General features: G+C 40.9%; 1 protein-coding gene across 2 annotated transcripts in view; it reads left to right on the forward strand.

Moving 5' to 3' along the window:
* Nucleotides 1-21,102, forward strand: part of RPP30 (ribonuclease P/MRP subunit p30) — a 117,562-nt gene that overhangs the window by 12,522 nt on the left and 83,938 nt on the right. For both annotated transcript variants that reach the window (XM_085614965.1, XM_085614966.1), the window contains exons 2-3: nucleotides 18,149-18,204; nucleotides 18,596-18,652. In XM_085614965.1, the coding sequence (XP_085471091.1) occupies nucleotides 18,149-18,204; nucleotides 18,596-18,652 (113 nt within the window). The remainder of the gene's footprint in view (nucleotides 1-18,148; nucleotides 18,205-18,595; nucleotides 18,653-21,102) is intronic.

Genomic DNA, 21,102 nt, shown 5'->3' on the forward strand with positions numbered 1-21,102 from the left:
TATTGGGAAGTTTTACATGATAATGTTTTTATTGCATTGGAATTTATATTGCTCCTTCCACCCCTGGAGGTGCTGAAGTGCTTTGCGGAGAGGTAGCATGCTACTCCATGGGATACTTATAACCCTTGATTCATTTGTCATAAATACTGAATTACAGTTAGCAATGTTGTTTGTCACACAGTTGTCATAATTTGTAAGTAGTTTGTCATACCGAAGCAACATGAGCAGCACATAGCACGCATGGGTTAGAGGGAGCCATACAACGCTATTGGGCCCATGAGTGAGTGACAGAGGAACTGTTGATTCATAATGAGATGTAACATCGTTAGGTTTATTGTTACGAATGTTGATACTAGTTGTTTTCTGGGTTGTACACGAGGAATATTTTTGTAGGTCATAAAGATTGTGGGTATTTTTGCTCTAATTGGTGTTACTTGCCGTCGTTGCATGAGCAGACATTCTAGCCGAAGTCCCTAACATGGGAATCGTTAAGGGAGTGTGACCCCCTTACTTCAGTCACCATTAACAAGAGGATGCCTGGACGAGTCAGCCTAGTGACCATTTCAGGAAACTGCAATGCTTAGACCAGAAACATTTCTTCACAAATACAATTAGCTAATGCTAGTGACTATCGTTTAAGAAGCATTTCAAAACATAGCATATGTAAGGAAGTGTTTTTGTAGCAGCTAATCACTTTTAAATAGTCCATTGTCAACATTTACACCCAAAAATAATGTCCATGTTCACATATCACAATCCAAAACGTACACTAAAAACGACTTTTGTGCAAGGAAAAACGCATGTATAATCTCAAAATGTTACGCACAAAAATGGATTTAGCAATCAAAGGTATTACTGCTTTTTTCAGTGCAACCAGATGAACAGCAATAGTCACCCAGTCCACACAGGGAGCAGGGAAAACCCAGAAGAGGTTTGAAAGCAAACTGATAATACTGCAGAATGTGCTCAGGAATGCACCAGATGCATCTGTTGTGAAAACCCAAGTATGTCCCAGCAATCAAAAAAAAGGAAGAAACATTTCTTCTTTGATTCATAGAATATTTGGTGGTCTGATAGTATCTTGAGGGCGACCAATTGTCTGGTCAATAAGGCCCATAGTGGGGACAGATACTGATGTCCAGTAGTCCACTGGCTATTTGATAGAGGCAGTGGCTGGTCAGGTTTAATTACTTCATGAATGTCCCTCTGTGGTCAGCCAGACCTATGTTTAAAAAGCCCACTTGTTGTAGTCCAATCTTTCCTGTCCTTGGGGCACCCTATTGGACACCGAGTATCCAGCTAGAAAACTGGACTAGACTGAGGTGTTTAGAAGGTTGGGACACTTAGGAGGGTGATTCAAACAGTTCTGGAATGAGAACGACTACCTCCATCCATTAGACAGGACTCTATCTCAGGTGTTAAAGTCATGATTCCCAGAGGTGTGTGGGAGAAGTGAGTAAAGGCATACCTTGGGCACAGGGAGGGTTGGGGACACTGCAGGCTCACCCTACTCGGTGTTACAACTTCTCCTGAATCCCAAATGGTGTTGTGCTCGGTGTTGCTTTTCCTGAGCAGTTGGCACTGTGAGCTTGTGCATCCGCGGCTCTCTTAGTTTACTATGATGACTCCACTTTGTTCCTTCCAGTCATCTTGGACCCACTGTGCAATCCAGGCAAAATCATTCCTCCCAATTGGCACAGTCCAGTTCCTTTCCAGACATGTAGCTCTCCTTCTCCAAATGGCTCACAGCAAGTCACCTCTGCAGGTTGGCCTCCCGGACCTCATATCTCATCTGGGAAGGAAAGTGGCAAGGCAGCAGAATTTCCACTCCTGGTTCATCTGTCTCCTTTCCTGCACTGGAGTGTAGGATTGCAGTGTTTGTCGTGGCCAGCTAGGTGGAGTTAGAACACTTTCAGTCAGTCCACAAAAAGGGGTCTGTTTACCCTACAAAATGTGTAACCTGCTTTCCAGTAAATGTCCCGCTTTCACATGTAAGATCACTGAAAACCTCCATGTTCTTTTACTGTCAATGTTTTTTGTGTATTTGGGCTGTTGGCCGTAATTTATGGCACATGTTGTTTGCGGTCATAACCACAACTAGCAATTTATAGTAGTTTTATGCATCTTGTTTTTAAGTCAATTTCTTAGTTTTTTGTGATGTGTTGCAGCGGAAGCTTTCTACTCCGATTCCACCCAGCTATCCTACAGGGCCCATACGGCCACACATATAGGATATTTACTCCAATTCTATACTTCACCTCTTCTGAGGCAATAGTCCTCTGAGGCAATAGTCCTCTGATGGATCCTTCTTCATCTTATTGAGAGGCGAGAGTTCGAAATGTCCCACTGTTAGCAATCCAATGAGGACCATCAATTGGTAGCCAACTCGCAAATACAAACCAATAGCTCTACTGTGGCCACACAGAACAAGAGCAAACAAACCAGATGTTTTGAAAATAATCTATGACTCTCCCTATTGTGCATTTAGGAATCCGATAATTGTAGGCAATGTTTCTGTGGAAAGAACATTAGGACACAATAAAAGACTCGAACCATTTTAGATACTTTGGTTATTGTATTAAAGATCCAAAATCAATGCATATAAGTAATATTTCAAGAAGCTCAGTCATAAGTCTTACAGCTCAAAATATAAAATCACCATATAGTCAAAGTAAATATATTGTTCGAGATTCCTACCACTAACAAAGGCAGGAGGATGGTTCACAATGGCCAAGGGGATCAAGTTAAAGTTCACTAGGAAAAAGTCCAGGGGCATGGGCTACGGGGGAAGGAGCACAAATCAGGAAAGTTCAAGCATGGTCTCTCACCAAACTGCTTCAAATCGTCCAAAAGGCAAGTTCATCAGTATGGGCAAAAAGGCAAAGGGCTCGATAGAAAAAGTCCAGCAGACAGGCAGGAGACAAGGAGGGAGGGAATGAAGAAAACCAGCACTCCCTCCTCCTAGGAAGGTCAATTTCCATAGTCTAAATTGTCCATGGAGACATTAATAGTCACCTTACGAGGGTCTGATCATTCTTTCATTCTCCAGGTACAAATTTATACTTCTGCATACTTTCCCATGCTCATCATGAGAACCGACTATCAATTCTGTCCTCATAGGTTAGTTGACAAAGCACCTATTTACTTTGTTGCTCTCCATGGATATAGTCCGGAGGTCAGGTTCCCATCATTCATACACAAAGAACTGCTGTAAGGAAGTCTCTTGTCGCTTGAAGAATGTCGTATGAACCAGAACAAATAAATCAAAGTTTGAGTAAATGTATCTAAAATGAATTGCACAAGGCTATGAAATAATGCAGCCTAAGGAGAAAATCAATTCAAATGCTTTCTGAAGTTTATATTTCTTATTTAGTAAAATAAACTCCTAAATAAGTTCAAGCATAACAAAATAAACCACACATATCCTTTATGAGCATTTTGTAAGGTTGTCAGTGATTGTTACACAAAAACGTTTAACTCTCATTGTGGCCTACTACCACAATTTCAAAAAGTATCAACATGTAAACTATTTTGAAAAATCATTAAAATAAAAATTGTTTCTATGATAAAAAATATCTTTATAATGTTAGGCCCTTATACTAAAAGTTTCAATCATATAGTACATTGCATGCATGAATTGCACCATTGTCTAGTTTATGGCACTGTACAATGAAGTTAATAGAAATCCTAAGTTTCATTATTAATTTTCATGACCTCTGTTAAGAATATAAGATAATCAGTTGTTAAACATCTTAAATTTACTATTTGATTAATTCCACTGTTTCTCCCTAGTCGAGCACACTTTTATGGTGCTGTTACTTCAACTTTTCACTGTTTCAGTGTTGTTTTTCTAGACATGTACAAAGTGCACCTTTGTTTTTCATTGTCAAGATTGGTTTATGTGTTGTGTAAAGCATAATCCGCTTTTATGCTGCATCAGTTGTAATTAATATCAAACTCTGGTCAGGCCCTGTGTCCACCCAGAAATAGACAACCCCCAACACACGGCCTTTGGCAATGGACAATGTGTGTTAGGGCCACGTGTTCCTTCCCCACTATGCACAGCCTTTAGTTTGGTGTATGAGGGGAAGTATTCCCAGAGCACTGTACAGACTATGAACAACTGGAGGGTAAATTTGTCCTCTCCACCGCTAGCTCTAAAAGGATGTAGTTGTACAATTTGGAACCTTGGAGTGAGTAAAACAATTAGATCTTTTAGTTTATAGTCCATGTTTACCAGCACCACATTCAGTGCACATATGCAAGGATATATTCTGAAGGTTCTAGGAATAAAATAGATACTTGTCTTAGTAGGTTAAACACCTGCCACTGATATATGTAGTGTGCAGAGATAAGTTTAAATGGAGCAAGAGAGACGCAGCCCTCCGTTCTTTTGCAGCCGGCAAGCTGAGCTCCAGTAATTTGGGCAATGGTACCACCAGTTATGTGCAGCATTTAGAAACGTCATGTGTGTTGCATGAAATGCTATATTAAAAAATAGTTGTTATTGTTCTCTTTTATCCTTAGAGGACTGACTACACCCTTTATGCCTTCACCTTTTCTGATGTCGCCCCCCTTCTTGCCGCTGTACTTCCAATATGTGGGTTCCTCGAGTATCATTTTTTTCTCTCAGTAGTGGTAGGCTCTCGTTTAAATGCTTAGCTTCTCTCTGTTTCACTTTTCTCCAGCCGTCCCACACTATACTGTTGTAAATAGAGCAGTAACACACTTGTAATCTCTTCCCATGCAAGGTTTGTAATTGAAGTGCAAGCACACGTTTGCCAGGCTGTGAGAATATTTGAGCTGCAGTTGCATGACCACACTGCACTGCCATCCTGGTTAATGGGTAGCTAGGAAGGAATATGTGATGTTACAACGCGTGGTGTTACCACGCAGTAGGTAACAACGCGGTCATTACATCGTCCGCATTGTTACCACGCATGGCATTACATCGCAAGTCGTTTCAACGACTTGCTCTAAATGGCGCGCTGGATTTAGGAATAGTATAAATTACTATTCCTACTCCAGTTAGCGCAACATCAGGGAAGGTGTTAGATTTAAAATCCAACACATTCCCTGGTGTTGCACGCCACCTAGCGCAAGTCGTTGAAACGACTTGCGATGTAATACCATGCGTGATAACAACGCGGACGATGTAACGTCCACGTTATTATCAATCCGCATGGTATTACCAGCGTTGTAAACACTGTCTCCCCTAGGAAGCATAGAAGCCTCTTTGTACTCTTACAGCTTTATGCTGACATATGAGGGCAGTGTGGCAAACGGCAGAGAACTGAGCAGCTCAACTTGGGCAGAGACATTAGAAATGGTGATAAAGCGTATCTGTTTTGTTGCAGCCACACAAGCTGACAAACTGATGTTAGTAAAGCTTTAACAGAGGAAGTGCTGTTTGTGTATCTTTTTCTACCACTCTTTAACTTCAAAGTGAACATAAACAAGAAGTTGAAGTGTAACTGTCTGTTTGCGCATGAGTTTTACTGCATGTCAAAGTTGATCAACTGAGGATGCTAAAAACTAAAATCTCCTAAAATAATAATTTGCAGTTACGTCTTCCTTTGTCCCCAAGCTTACTCCGATTAGTGAAAAAGCATAGGAGACGCGTATACCGTGCTCTCCTGTTCCATCCAATCACAAATGTCCATTTTCTATTGATGATTGTATGACAGGGCTCTGGACAATTCTAAATGAAGCACATGAGATTACATTGAGTGTAAAGGTGTTAGATAAATTAAAGTAAAAACAATATTTCCCATGTTATTCATTCTGCATAGTATGTCTCAGAAAGGCCTGATATGACAGACTGAATTTTTGACACAGGGGCTTGATGATGGAAAGGTAGGTGAGAAGAAATGAAGGTGGAGAGGAAGAAATACAGGGGTGGAATGGTGGTTAGAAGGAATTTAGAAAGAAGGGAAGAAATCCACATGAAGAAAGAAATGGCAGGAGCAGGAAAAGAAGAAATGCGGAAAGAAAAAAGAGAGAACAAAGAAGGAAAGAACGGGAAGGCCAAAAGGATGAAAGTGTTAAGGAAAGAGAGCAAAGAAATAAAAGTGAGAGAAAGGAGGAAATGAAAAGAACTTCGTATTTACCCTTGTAACTAGTAGAAGTGAGAAATGTTTTCCACAAACTAGATGTTCTTTGGGCACTGGTACAGTTGCCCCTTGATGGAGGCCTGGCAGTTAATGTTACATTTTTAAACAATTAAAGTAGTAAAATGAATGCAAATTACCAATAAAAGTGCACAATTTGCATTTCCTTTTATCTTTCAGCTAGTAGAGTTTTGCATGCATCTAAAGGTGTCTGTGCTTTACACCTTCTCTGTGGCACATCTCTGTGCCCCCCTTCCTTCACACTATAAAATAATGCTGCCCTTTTTCAGGCATTGAACAAGGCTCATTGCCAAAGTGAGGTGCCACTTGAGGCTTTTCAGTGAACCTCAGGGTTTAGAAACCTGCTTTGCTTCATAATGAGTTTGTGTAGATAGTTCCTAGATGTTGTGAGCGCGCTTTATGCTTCTCTGTGAGCGATATTATGACAGACGTTGCTTGCCCACCCATGCATGCTCCACAGAGGCCTGAGCATGCCCCATAGAGGACCAGATCATACCCCATAGAGGGAACACCTCATCAGTCTGTCTGTCATAAGCTTTCTACAAGATTCTGACATGGCAAGTGAACTCACCAATGATGCATAATAAAATGCTAGAGAAACACTTGAATTGTGTGCTGCCTAGATGTGTGTACGGAGGACCCAACACTACCTCCTTTTTACTGCTTCAGCTTTGCTAGAATCATTTCGTAACTTACAACCAGTCCCTGAGCTAAATCAGTGCTTCTGCCACTGTGGGTATTCAACGTGCAAACATGTAATGATGTTTGCAGTTAGTATCAACTGTCATCTTTAGTACTTTAAGTGTTCTTGTGAATACTTGTGTTCTGCCTGAGATCAGTTACACCCCTTTGCCCCTGCCCAAAAGGCTTGCTGCTGTGTGTGGTACGGTTAAGAGTGCGGTATGGTACGTTGTGGTGAAAGAGTAGTATAACTCAGCCATGATTTTAGAACACTGGATACACAGAACAGGGTACTTGGCATGTTTGACAAGTCCATCTTTTTCCTGCCACATTCTAAAGGAAATTAATCTTCACAAGTATCCTGTTAGTAACCAGACTATACCCAATTGAGGCCCCTGTCTACCTTTGTGCTCACAAGTGATCTCACCTTATTCAAACCTTCCCTTATCTTCCGTATCCCACATCAGTTGAGTCCCTCCATGATGCTTCACACACAAGATGTAACCAGCATTAACAAAGCCAATAGGTCTCGCCTTATGGACCTGTTGGCGTTGCAATTTTTTTGCCATGTGGCTGCTATACAGTATGGCATAAAAAAAAAAAGGGAATGAAGTGGTGCCATTTTGTAGGTGTCCGCATGCGTTTAACATGCATGCTCGCTCTCACTAGAGGACACTTTAGTATACTAAGTAAAAAAAAAATTAAATTAGAGAACAGAGTTTTTAAAATGAAGCGTCAAAGCACTTTAAAATATGAATATATGAGCGGGTTGTTTTGGGGGAGGGGTGTAGGGGTGAATCAACATAGGTGAGTGAAGAAGCAGCAAGAAGAAGATAACGCAGGAAAAAAGAAAAATGGAACATGAGTGGCAGAAGCACATGGGCAATAAAGCAACAAAAGTGTGCGTAGGCAAAAGAAACACATAGGGAAAGAGAGCGAGAGGAGGAGAAAAGCTCACAAGGAGACAGCTTGAAAGCATATACACTCTCATGGAGTGGTTAAACGAAAAGAAAAAAAGGTAGTTCTCTAAAAGTAAGCAGAGAAAGCATAGAAGCCTGCCAGTTGAAGAAATGGTAAAGACGCTGTGCTCCTCGGAAGATATAAACACAAGATCGACAAAGCAATAGCTAATAAGAAGCAGCCACATGAGTGACAGGAAAGCCAACCAATGGTAAGCAATTGCGTGGTTCCAAGCCCAGGAATGTTTTTGCTAAGCCCACAATACGCCTTTTGCTACCAGACATCTTGCATTGTCTGAAAGACTCAACCTAAAATAACCTTTGTATTTCAACTCTAGGTATTAAAGATCATTACTTAATTATTGTTGAACAACTTCTACTTCATGCACTGCATGATTTCTTCATCCTGGTATGTGTGTACTTTCATTAATCTGTTTTTTGCCTAGTAGTTATTTAGGGCAGGACATAAGGGATTCGTAATAGGTTGAGTATGCACTTGTTATCCTCAGACATGTTGCCTCTTTTGAGACTAGCCTTTTATGTGGTACCCAAATGCCTCCTGCTGGAGTTGAGGGGCCTTGAGGAAGGGTGACCGTGGTTGTATTGTCTCTTTTCAAGGTGTGAGAGTTCACCTTGAATCACCTTTGTGGGGCACATGAAAGCCCATATGATCATCATAGTGTGTGAAATTGGTTGGCTGGTTTAAAATTATCCCTGGAGTCTGATTTGTGTGTGCTTCTGAATTAACTCAAGGTATGATAGGAAGCAGTACTGTGGAAATGTGCTTTTTAATGAGCTCATCGATGCAGGGGTCACCCTTCTCTGTCCACGGGTTCATAGACCAACAAAATAGAGATTGGCACTGAAGCTGGAATTCAAATAACAAGTTTATAATCACTCATGAGGGAGACTACGTCCATACAGCACTCAAGTGCTGCCTGAGGTAGTACATTGAATACACAGACCATGGTGCTTATATACAGAGTTTGTTCCAGAGTAAGCATGTACTTACAAATAGAAGGTACAAGCATACACAGGAATAACTACCGACAAACATGGGCAGATGGGAGATCACTTAGTCAGCAAAGTGGGAGGGGGAACAGAGCTGTTTACATCAACAGAAAACAGCTGACAGTTCTATCTTTAGCAAGGTGCATTCTAGCAGCTACAGGCCTTTTCTCAGCACGTTCATTGCTTTGACTGTGCAGAAGGAGTTAAATGAGGCTGATGACTCTAGTAGAATAGAAAGGCAAACAACAGTGAAGACGGAAGAATTACAAAGCTAACAAAATTTCCACAGACGACCCTTTTTAGCATCAGCTGAAGACATCTTCTTATACTTCTAAAGGAATATGGAAAATATCATTAACGTCAATCTGCATCATTTCAATAATTTCTTGATCACTTGCTAGTTGGGCATTTACATTCTTAACTTTGTTTAGTCGGTATACACGAGGTGCAAGTAGAAACACATAAGGAACAAAGCATTGGGCCACATTGAATACATAGGCAACAAGTGAAAAGAATCGCAAAAAGTACACATAGGGCTGACAATAATTTCCAGCCCCATACAGTAAACATGTTCCATAGCCGTCCAGTCAAAGTCCATGTCCCTGAATCCTGGTGGATTTCAGTGGCTATTTTGTGCATCTTGGAAATTGCATCAAAAACAAAAGGGGCGTGGTCAGGGATATAACTACAGCAGCTACTCCCGATGATGCGACATGCTCCACCACGATCAGCAAGGATGACATCAAGGACCATCCCATTTTGGAGCGTCACAATTCTCGCAATTTGTAGTTCTTCTGTGATATTTCCAAGCGCCACTGCTGTCTGATTGCTTACAGCCTCTACAACACGTGTTAAACGCCTGATCTTTCTGGTATTTAAGGCCATACCAACAAAGAAGAATAGTCCCAAATTAAAGTCAATATACTGCTGTAGTGCATTATCAGTTTGATCCACCTCATCATTATTTATTGTCATCTTGAATCTATTTTTGAAAAATGTCATTATACAGTTTATAGTCTTTATGGTAGGATGCAGGTGCCAAAAACACAGGTGGAAGCAAAAAGGACACATAGCAGATGCCGGACCAACCAATGGGTAGATGATAATAACTTTTACTTCCGCAAATGAAATAAGTATTGTGTGAGGACAAAAAACTGCTATTGTTCATTCCAGTAATATTTAACACTAAAGTACAGTCACTTTTTCCCACGGGAATATTGCCAATACTGCTCACACAGAGATTCCCTCGAGTTCTAGTAACAGCAATAACAGGAGGCCCATTTCCCTTGATTGTTCGAGTGCTAGGTGAAACATAGCGCGCTGAGGAATTTCCTCGACGATACTCCTCTATTTCCCACACAGTTCCTTTATCTTGTTGATCACCTTCCTCATCAGGGTAACAAACTTTATTCAACTGGGCATTTAGTCCTCCTACATCAGCATAAGTAATATTAACAACTTCAGAAGCCCACAGCAATGCAAACCAGGCTCTGCACGAGCCATTATGTGAAAACGGCAAGGGAATAAAAGGCGTTACTCCCTTTTTTCTGATGAGCTGGCATCATTCCACATACCCAGCAGTTGGTAACGTTCGTATCATTGTGTGTATGGTGCAACATTTGAATGAAAGTGTTATTGAGGTAGGACATTCTGTGCTTCTGCTCATGATAAGAAAGAGTAAAGTAGTGGTGTTCAACAGGGACAGGAGTACTAGCAGTCAGTAGATTTCGGACAGGGGCTACTTCCTCTACAACCCATGTTAATCGCAACAATAATAATAGTCAAAGTCCAGTAGCAATTATTGTTCTTTTGCTACAAACTCTTGCAGCAGTTCGTTTCTTCTCCTTAGGCATAGTCATTTCATCGACAAACAACAAAACAGATGGTGCCCTAAGGTTCTGGGCAGGCGTTGATTTCTTCACTAACATTGAGACGAATAGTCACTAAAAGACTACCCCCTTTGAAGTCAGTCTTTAACCAACCAGGACAGTGACTCAAACAGTCTTTTTCAGCAACAAAGTGTCTTTCTTCCAGGGTCGCTGCTGATATCGGGATGTACCAGGAATCGTGTGGTCCGGGAAGACTTTCTCAGATCCTTCAGGTGACACAGCTTGTCCTTTCTCTGTGACCAGGATATCGCGGTGATCTGCCAACGCAGCTGGGCTCACTAGGTCTTGCAACACTTTTCGTCAGTGTGTCGCATGGATTCAGTTTTTCCGGTTCGTCACTCGAACTGCAGTCCTGGTAGCCAGTAGTACCTGCTCTGGTCCTCGTCACCTCGGTGCTAGGGAACTGGTCCTCTGGAAGGACTTTATCATAACGTAATCCCCAGGGCGCAAGCAGTGGCCCTCACCTTGCGACCTGTCTGGAAGAGTCTCCCGAACCTGTTGATAAATAGAAGACAAACTGTCAGTCAACTGAGACAAATAGTCATTCATCAATACATAGGGTACATCATGTATAGGGCATGGCTTAGGAACCCCCCAAATATTCATTGGCCTTTAAAGATGTGGAAGCCTGTATTTTAGCCAATTTCAATTTCAGAGTGGAGTTGTAACGTTCCACCAGTCCTGCTGATTGTGGGTGAAAAACATCATGAAACTTCTGCTTAGTTCCCAATCCTTTCATGAGATGCTCAAAACAAGTTGCCCAATAAAATGGGGTCTGTTGTCACTCCACAAAATTCGACAAATGCCGAATCGGGGGGGGGGGGGGGGAACTCCTTTCCTTTCAGAGCACCTTTTTTGTCATAAGAGCTGTATTATCTTTCGTAGCGTATGCCTCCACCCATTTACTAAAGGCACAAACCATTACCAAGACATACTTCAGGTTGTTACAGCGCTCAAGCTGGATGTAATCCATTTGCAGGACCTCAAAAGGTGCAGTAGGTATTGCAAACCCTCCTGTTGGAGTTCGTGTTTCTGTTCCAGGATTATACTGGAGACAGATCAGACCGGACTAGACTATTTCCTTAGCCGTACCGACAATCTCTGGATGATCCCAAACTTGCATAAATTGCTTTGCTTTACTATTGAGGATGCTCCAACCTGTGCCGGTCCATGTGCCATGTGAATCATGGGGTGTAAATAGGCTGTGGGTAACTTCCATGTTGTCATTTCTTTATTCCTCCAACAGCCCTCATCATCCAATGCTCCCTCCTTAGACCATTGGTCTAATTCATCAACAGAGGCAGATTGTTGCATGTCCAGCACCTCTTGCCTGGCATCATGCCAACGTTCAGCCTGTGATTTAACTACATACATAGATGTGGTACTTCGCTGCATTGCGGTTTCTCGAGCTGTATAATCCGTAAAGGCATTGCTTGCTCCTATGTTATCGGTCACTTTCTTGTGTGCGCTACATCTAACAATCGCCACTTTCTTAGGATAGGTCAAGGAAGTAAGGAGATTATGTACTAATTACCCATGCACTATTTTTGTCCCATGTGAAGTGAGAAAGCCTCTTTCTATCCAAAGCTGCCCGAAGTTATGAGCCACGCCGATGGCGTATTGGCTATGAGTGTAAATGTTAACAAGCCACTCTGTACTAAGCTCACATGCTCTTGTCAGTGCTATCAACTCAGCTGCTTCAGCTGACTTCTGTGGGATACGAGCTGTCTCAACTACTGTTTGAAGTGTTGTAATTGCATAAGCAGCAGATGTAGTGCCATCAGTCATTTTCAGGCAGGATCCATCAACCCACAATTCCCCATCAACACTAGAAAGAGGTGTATCTTGTAGGTCAACACAACCCTTTGTGTGTTCTTCAGTAAGGGATATACAATCACGTCGCTCTTGTGACTGAGACTGGGTAGCTGGAAGTGGCAATAATGTAGCAGGATTCAGAGTCCAACATCTTTTCAACGTGATTTGAGGGGCCAAAAGTGTCAATTCATATCCTGTCAAGAGAGCACTAGTCAGATGCTGTGTCTTTGTTTGATTTAGCAAGGCATCGGCTGAATGAGGTTCTAACACAAACAATCTATGTGACAAGACTATTCCCTCACTCTGACGTATGAACACAGCTGCTGCCGCTCGAAAACAACCAGGCAGCGCGCGGGCAACTGGATCAAGGACATCTGAAAAATATGCACAGTGACGCTGTTTATCACTGTGTATCTGTGTTAAAACCGAGAGGGCACAACCTTCCCTCTCATGTGATCTGGTGTAAGTGCACGCCCCTCCTTAGACTGGAGGTGACCTAAATAGGTAACCTGCTGTCTACAAAATTGTAACTTCTTCTGAGAGACTTTGTGATGATGAGAGGCAAGAAATGACAATAATGACCGTGTTCCTTCTTAACACTGGTCAGGGGTATCGGCAGCCAACAAGATATCATCGACATATTGAATAAGAGCCACCCCTTTTGGTACAGGAAAATAATCAAGCTGCCTTTTCAATGCCTGACTATAAATCCTAGGGCTCTCTGTATACCCTTGTGGAGCACTACAGAATCTGAATGATCTATTATTCAAAGTGAAGCCGAACAAATAACTGCTGTCATGGTGAATAGGTATTGAGAAAAAATAATTTTTCAAATCTGACACTAAATGTAGTGGCAGTAGGAGGAACCATAGTAAGAAGTGTTGCGATGTCAGAGACTACCAGGTATTGGGGCACTACGATTTTATTAACCTCTCGTAAATCAATAATGAATCTAAATTTTAGTGTCAGTGTCTCTTTTCAAAATAGGAAGGATAGGGCTGTAACAAATGTTATAAGGGACTTCTTCCACAACCCCCACCTTGATCAAATCCTGAACAATGTGCTTCAATGCTTCCTCGCCTTTTCAAGATATTTTATATTGGGGTAATCGAGGCAAGGAAGCACCTTCCTTCACTTGAATATGCACTGGTGGAATAACCATTTGTCCCACATCGGTATCTGATGTAGCCCATAAAGTACTAGGTAATGATGCCAAAGCGATATCTTCTTTAATGAGACAAGACCTGTCAACCATTGGATAGTTATCATTTAAGATAACACGCACACCTTCTGGGGAACAACGTATTGTAGCACGAAAATGTTTAAGCGTATCGATACCCACAATGTTATCCGGCGCGGTAGGGGAAAGCAAAAATGGACATCCTGCAGATAATTTATCAAGACAAAATGCAAGCGGCTGTGATAGTGGGCTAGATGTAGGTGTCCCATCGAATCCTATCGATGTTATCATTGCGCCAGACAGGTGAGCCCTAGGAACCAATTTTTTAGACAGAGCACTACGAGTAGCTCCTGTATCAACCAGAAACCGATCAGTAGAGCCAAAAACATTTGCATCAACATAATGACCTTTCTGATCTACTGTGACCTCAACCGGTTCCTTTCCCCATCCTAGGCATTCCTATGCATAATTAGAATCCGCAAGACCAGTGGCCGAATAATCAGAAATTTGATATTGATTTCGTCTATCAAAGGTATTTGAATAATTTGGTCCGCGTTCAACTGCCTCAAACCTGGAACGAGTTCCTATTCCCCTATTTCTTGAATTCCCTGGCCATCCTCTCATACTTCCTGTACCCCGTTAATACTGCTGACCTCGCAAAAGGGGGCTCTCAGAATGCCAATGTCCAATCTCTTTACAATAAGCACACTGATCATAAGACAAAGTTGATTGAGAAAAAGGGGGTACACCAGGTGTATATACTGCACGTCCGCCTCTACCACCACCTCTGAATGGTGGACCATATACTTGAACCAACACAACTTTTGTTTTTAACTCCTTTACCTTCTTATCTTCCTTGCCCTTTGCTTCCAATTCCTGACGCTCATAATACTGGCCCATAGTCAAAAGGGAGACTGGGGAAGACTTAGTCCATGAACTCTTACTCGCCTTTAGACGACTAGCTATTTCTGGCAACATGTTAGCGACAAATTGGTCGACGAACAGATGCTTACTCGTGTCATCTGTCAAGGACTGCCCACTGAAGTCATGGAATGTCTCTTCAAATCGTGTAAAGAAATCAGAAACTGACTCGTCCACTTTCTGTTTACAAGACGCTAACTTAGTCCAATCTATTTTCTTAGGGGGTATGAGAGTTTTCAACTTAGTCACAATAGCTTTGGGAAGATTAATATCTCCTGTTGTAGTTTCTGTGCAGGCTTTCTAGCTGCATCCATTTCTTCTAAATGCACCCAAGTATCGCCATATGCTACATTATCATCTATTTTACGAATTGTTCTCCACATATCAGGGGGCAAAATAAGTCCAAAAAATGTATTGATATCTGGCAAGGTCATAGTGCAGGAGCTAATAGCTCCCTCCACTTCCTCATAGAAAGCGGACATATTTTTCCGCGGGTCGGGCAAAGCAGCCTTAAGAGCCATAACATCTGCTCTACTCCAAGGAGCATAGACCCAATTATAGACAAAATATCCCTTTGCATCATCTGAATCTTTATCAGCACTTGTTCCCGCACCCTTCGGTGTAACATACAGAGTCGCGGCTTCACGCATCGGTTTCACAGTAACCACAGTATTACTCGGGTCATTGTCCCCAAAACCTCTTCTTTTTGCACTGGGGCCTGAACTGTTTGTTTAGTTTTAACTTTACTAGCTGATTTTTGCTCCGCTTTTAAACGTAGTGTATCATGTCTTAATTTAACCACTCGCCTAATTAAATCAGGTATCTTTGAAAAAGGTAAAGTTCCATCATTTAATTGTTTATAATCAGAATTGATATCAGTGGGCTCTAAATTTTTAGAAACGTTCCTAAAACCAAGTATTACTTCCCAAGGGAATTTCTCTGCAAAATATAACTGCTCTAAATCCTTCCACTGCTGAATCATCGCTACAAGGTCTGGAGCAGAAGTAGTCCCAATAGCTTCTTTGCGAGCAGTGGGTCTAATAGTGTTTCAACAGTCAAAGTAGAGTGAGTCTGCCGCCCATCTTGCTTATCTAAGTCTTTATCGTCTGAGGAAAGATGTTCTTCAGAAAGATCATTTTCAGGGGCAGAGGGAAACCTATACGGGGGCGGAGGTCGATCTTACAAGATGGAATCATCCTGAGGTTTATTAAGTATGGGATAAATGGGGCGCCTAACAGGGTACCTCTAAACGCCTCTCTTTTTCTTTTATTGCCTTGATCTATTTATTTTTTAATTCTAACGCTTTTTGATATATCGTTTTTCGCTGTTCTTTTTCTGCTATAGCTTCTTCTTTCCTCACTCTCTCTTGCACTTCTTTCTCCCACATTCGTACACAATCAAACATATCTTGTCAACTTTTTCTCTTGAATAAACACTGCTCTACATATTGAATCTTTTTCAAATCAAAGGACCCATTCACAGGCCATCGTAAATCGGGATCCTTTTTCGTATATTTATTACACAGTGTACTATACATTATGGAAGAAATACCGTATTTAATAAAGATATATCTATTAGGTGACCCCTCTGGGGGAGCCAGCTGACTTTTTTCTAAATCCATATTGGTACCACCAAGACAGCAAAACAGCCTGTGGAGTGTGCTGGAAACAGGCATGCTACCAGGTATTGACAGTTATATCTTTAACCAGGTGCATTCTAGCAGCTACAGGCCTTTTCTCAGCATGCACATTGCTTTGGCTCACTACAGAAAGAGTTAACTAAGGCTGATGACTCAAGCAGAATAGAAAGGCAAGCAACAGTGAAGACGGAAGAATTACATAGCTAACAAAATGGATGCCACTAACAAGATGGCTTCAGCGTATGGTAACGGAAATTATTTCCGATTTCCACAGTACATGTAGTTATTCTGTGTCTGCTTGTGTCAGGCAGTTAGGATTTAGATGGAGTAAGATTGTTTTAGATGAAAGAGCAAGAATGTGAGATGGCGGGAGTACATTTGACAGGCTGTATTCAGCAGGATCTGAAGATAAGACACTGTTGGCAAACCATCTGTTCAGAGATCCATGCCAAGAACATCATGGGTGGCCAGCCAAAGCGCAGGACCCCACGGTGGACTCCTTTCTCCTCCTTTGAGGCCAGCTGGAACTTTTGAGTCCCTCTTGCCATTGTAGCTGACCGTGGAAGCTTTATTTCAAGCAGCGTGACAAACACTGTGATGAGTGCAGCTCGCACTCTACATATGCCTAAGCAGAGACATTGTTTAACCTGGGAGAGTGTTACCCCTTTCTTCAGTTTTGGACAAATGGATCTGTGCACCTGGCCCTCATTTTAGTGAAGGTACCAAGTTTGGTTTTCTTCTGACAAGTCGTTCTTTACATAGGTGGCATCTGATCAATGCTGGCTGTCCTGAGCAAAGTATCTATTCATCTTTTGTTTTGTATTTATTTTAATGTACTTGTCTCTGTGGGGTGTTCAGTGAGACTTTTCGCTCTCATCATTTGTAGGGCAAGGATTGTCTTTAGCGCTACTCTGTTCCCAGCGTGCGGTCGACCTCCGTTACTCATCCCTTTAAAACGGACTATGAAATTTTCATTTGAGATATAGCACTACAAATATTGAGAGGTGAATTAAAACGTCATCCACTCTGTAAAATAATTTAAATTATTGTTCAAAAACATATCACAGCATGGAAACGTTTTCAGCACGTTTGCAACCCTTTAGTCATGGGTTTTTACTTCTCTTGCACATAATTTATTCTCCCAGTGGAAAGGGTACCTGGCGCACGGTCAACTGTTTAAAAGTCCATAAAACCATATCTATATCTAAAGTTGGTGTGTGGACCTGAATATAAACAGATTTATAGCAAGGATAGCTAAGCTGCTAGAAAAGTCAAGCTGGAGACTCAGAGAAGGCCGAAGACATGGATGAACGTTGAGAATTGGTTTAAAGTTAGCTCAGTCGTGCGTCCAGCTTGGAGCACCCAGAGTGACTGAAGAATGCTTCTGGATGCAAGTGTTGCAGTTCTGCTGGCTGTCGGGGTGTGCTCGTGCAACTGGGAAACCCATAGAGATGAGAAAGTAGGCCCCTCCTACAACAAACCTGTCTGCATGCTGTGATCTATATCCTCGTATGAGATCTTTACCTTTAAAACATATTTAGCACTGTCCTGTGCATGTTTACATTTTGGTTTATGTGTAATGCTCTGTCAATGCTAAGTGTTTCCGATGTATTTAGGCAGTCCAACAAAACTGTTTGCACTTGCGTAACCAGTGGTAAATCTACTTTTTGAGTGTGGTGAGGTAGGCACTACTAGCAAGGTGTTGGACTATGTATTCGCCTCGCTCCTCCTTGTTAACATTTTAGCCTGCTTCAGATATTAATACAATCATGCTTACATCAGTATTGGTAATGCTTTTAAATCAAGTTACATGGAACCTAAGTTCAGAACTTTGAAGCTAACTTCTGTGGTTTAATTATTCTTGTATGTATATTGACTCACGAGGTTTTAATCTAAATATCGCTCTTTCTTGTTTTTCATAGTCGGATATTCAACTGTTGCCATCAATCATGTCGCTGATTTCCAAGAGAAGAAAGTGGTATGTCCATGCAATATAATTTAGAACTTTTCACAAGGCTCCAATGTATAGAAAACAAGAAATAGCTCCCATACAATAATATTTTCCGTTCACTGATTTGGTAATAGCTGCCAATGGGTTAAACCTATAATGGGGATCCTCTAGTCTTGAAATGGCAGTCTAACTTGAAATTTTTATTGAAATTGTAATCAGTTTGTTTTTGCCAAGTTGTCCATGCTCAAAATGCAATCATTTCTTTGGTTCATCTTGTGCAGAAATGTAAAATCAGTTTTTGTTTGTGCAGAGAAATAAAGATCGTGCCCTCAAGTCCCTGATAGCACCCATAAAACCAAATTAGATTTTGCTTACCACTGTACAGATAAAATACTCAGACTTAAACTTTCTGTTTCAGGAAATTAGTAAACCATTATCCTCCTCAGAAATCTTTACAACCTTGCCAATTGTACAGGTAAGTTCAGACCAAAGTAACATTTTTATATTCAAATCTCTAAACAGCATCTATATGCGCTCTCGTTGGAGCAGATTGAGATGTTTTTGGAGCATGTCCATTGATAAATTGTAGCCCCTGTTGGTTTATTGATCATGATTCTAATGACACAGAGATTTATGTATACTGCAAACCAGCAAACTAAATCACCTCTAGGCATTTACTGGTGGCATGAAGTACATATTCCTTTTTTTTTCTTCTGTTTTTATTTTTATTTGATTGCAAAATTGAATGTTGCAAACAGTTACCAGGGAAAGCCTTCAGGAGTTGTATCGCCTTAGCGACTTACTAAAAACATCAACCTATATCCATACAGAATCACTTATGGAATCAGTCTCTTGTGGGTGGTCAAAAGAGGGATCTGGTGCTCAGTTAGTTATTGCACACAATATCTGACACATTAGTACGGTTGCAATGCTCTCGGAGGTAGGGAGATTCACCCCATTTCCAAATGAAGATATCACTGTCAATACCATATCTTCGCCTCGAGCACACACTTTATAAAACGTTTCAGTACACAAAAGGATGTCCAGAATCACAATCGTATTTCCAAGTTGTTTTTAATGGTTCAGCCTTTCGATCACTTCTTTCTTTCTAGCCTCAAAGCCAACACGTAGTTCGTCGGTAATGGGGAATACCCCACGACTTCCCTAAGGGCTGTATAATTAAAAAGAATATCTGTATCTTGTTGCTGGTTTTACTTCAGTCCCGGATAAAATCAGTAAAATCAGTCCTTCCACTGTATGTCCTAAACCGTCCTTCAATAAAATGCTTTTCTGCAATCACTTAGAATTGTGCTAGAGGGGTCACGTATTTCCTGAGAACACCATCTTATTCTGCACTTCTCTGTGTAAAGTTTTGTAAATAGATATGGAATCTTATCTTCAGCCGAATCAAAAGTATATTGACTCCAATCTAGAGGCAACAATTAAGCAAACATTTATGAGATTCTGCTTATTATATATCCAACTGGAAGAATGTGAAGGCCCTTGGACCTTTAAATTAAGGTCTCCTGCATGTAGACTTTGCAATTATCAAAATTAATCTTTAAATCGTATTATCTGTCTCTGCCCTGGGCTGAGTGATATCCATAGAAAATTTTTGTTACCTTTCTTCAGACGGTTATGTTTACACACTTTGACAAAGGCTATCATAGCTTGCTTTCAGTTACACTCAAACTCCTTTATCGGGACACTGACACGATATTTGGACGTAATTTACGAAAGACTAAAAGCAAATGCCAGTATAACTAATGAGTGGGCAAATGGAACATCTTACATTTTATGTGCCTTAGAAGGCAGGACATATTTTTATTTTTATTAGTCATGATCCATATGAATGATCTGTACTTGAGTAATTAGTTCATCCTTTCATCTTGTTCTTCTCCTTATGCTTGTTTTACATATTGTCAGGGCCGCTGGAATTATGCAACAGGAGAGGGCCCATATATGCGGTAGGGTTAAGTAAATTATGTGGCAAGAAAAAAGATTATGTAACAGATTTTGTGATAGTATTACTTTATTATTTTGTCATTTGTAAACTTGTTAGCATTGTCTGGAGTTGGTTGCATCTCATTAGTAAGATAGTAACAGTCAAATATAGCAATAAAGAACTGAAAAGTGACCAGTGGGCCTTAAACTGCGCGGCAACATGTCACTGCGTTTTTAGTGAGTTTTGAACAGTTTGAGCTAGAAACAAAATGGTTTTTGGCTAAAATCCGCCGATTATGCATTGTGTGGCAAATGTGGTCAATCTATAATTTATGCGAAAATCGCAGCAGCCTTACAATCGCATAATTCCAGTAGCCCTGCATATGGTATATTGTAACAAATTAAAACATTTATACAATACATATTTTACTACTAAAAGAATGTCTTGTCACAGAAGATGGCGTGGTGGGCATGTCCTATTCTGATTTCCTAAACTGCAAAACTGATGCTAATTTTTTGAGATTCCATACATTCTGATAATGTATATGGATGTTAGTATTGCAAATGCTAATGACGCCTATCAAATGTATTTTTCCGCTGACATTTAGTGCAATTTGTTTTTAGATGCATTAGTTAGGTAGACAGATGGTCTTTGGACATCTAAAGGAAGCCAGTGAGTCGTTTCTTTCAAAACGTCACTTTGCAGCACTCTAAATTTGTTGAAGATGGGAGATTTATCATTTCCGTATTTCACCTGCTTATGACCAACGATTTACTGTGTAGAGGAGGCTGCGAATCAAAGTGTTTTGTTTTCAATTATTTTTTTGAGTAATTTGAGTTGGCTCATGACAGCTCACGATTTAATAAAAGCTCATACAAATTTCCAGTATTTGGATTTGTTTCTTCTTGATTGAGAGGCTCCTTCAATTATGTCTTTCTTTTCGTTTAAAAATGTGTTACAGCTCGTGCTGAGCTCTAAAT

Source organism: Triturus cristatus, chromosome 1_2 (genome assembly GCF_964204655.1).
Source record: "Triturus cristatus chromosome 1_2, aTriCri1.1, whole genome shotgun sequence".
Taxonomy (NCBI): Eukaryota; Metazoa; Chordata; class Amphibia; order Caudata; family Salamandridae; genus Triturus; species Triturus cristatus.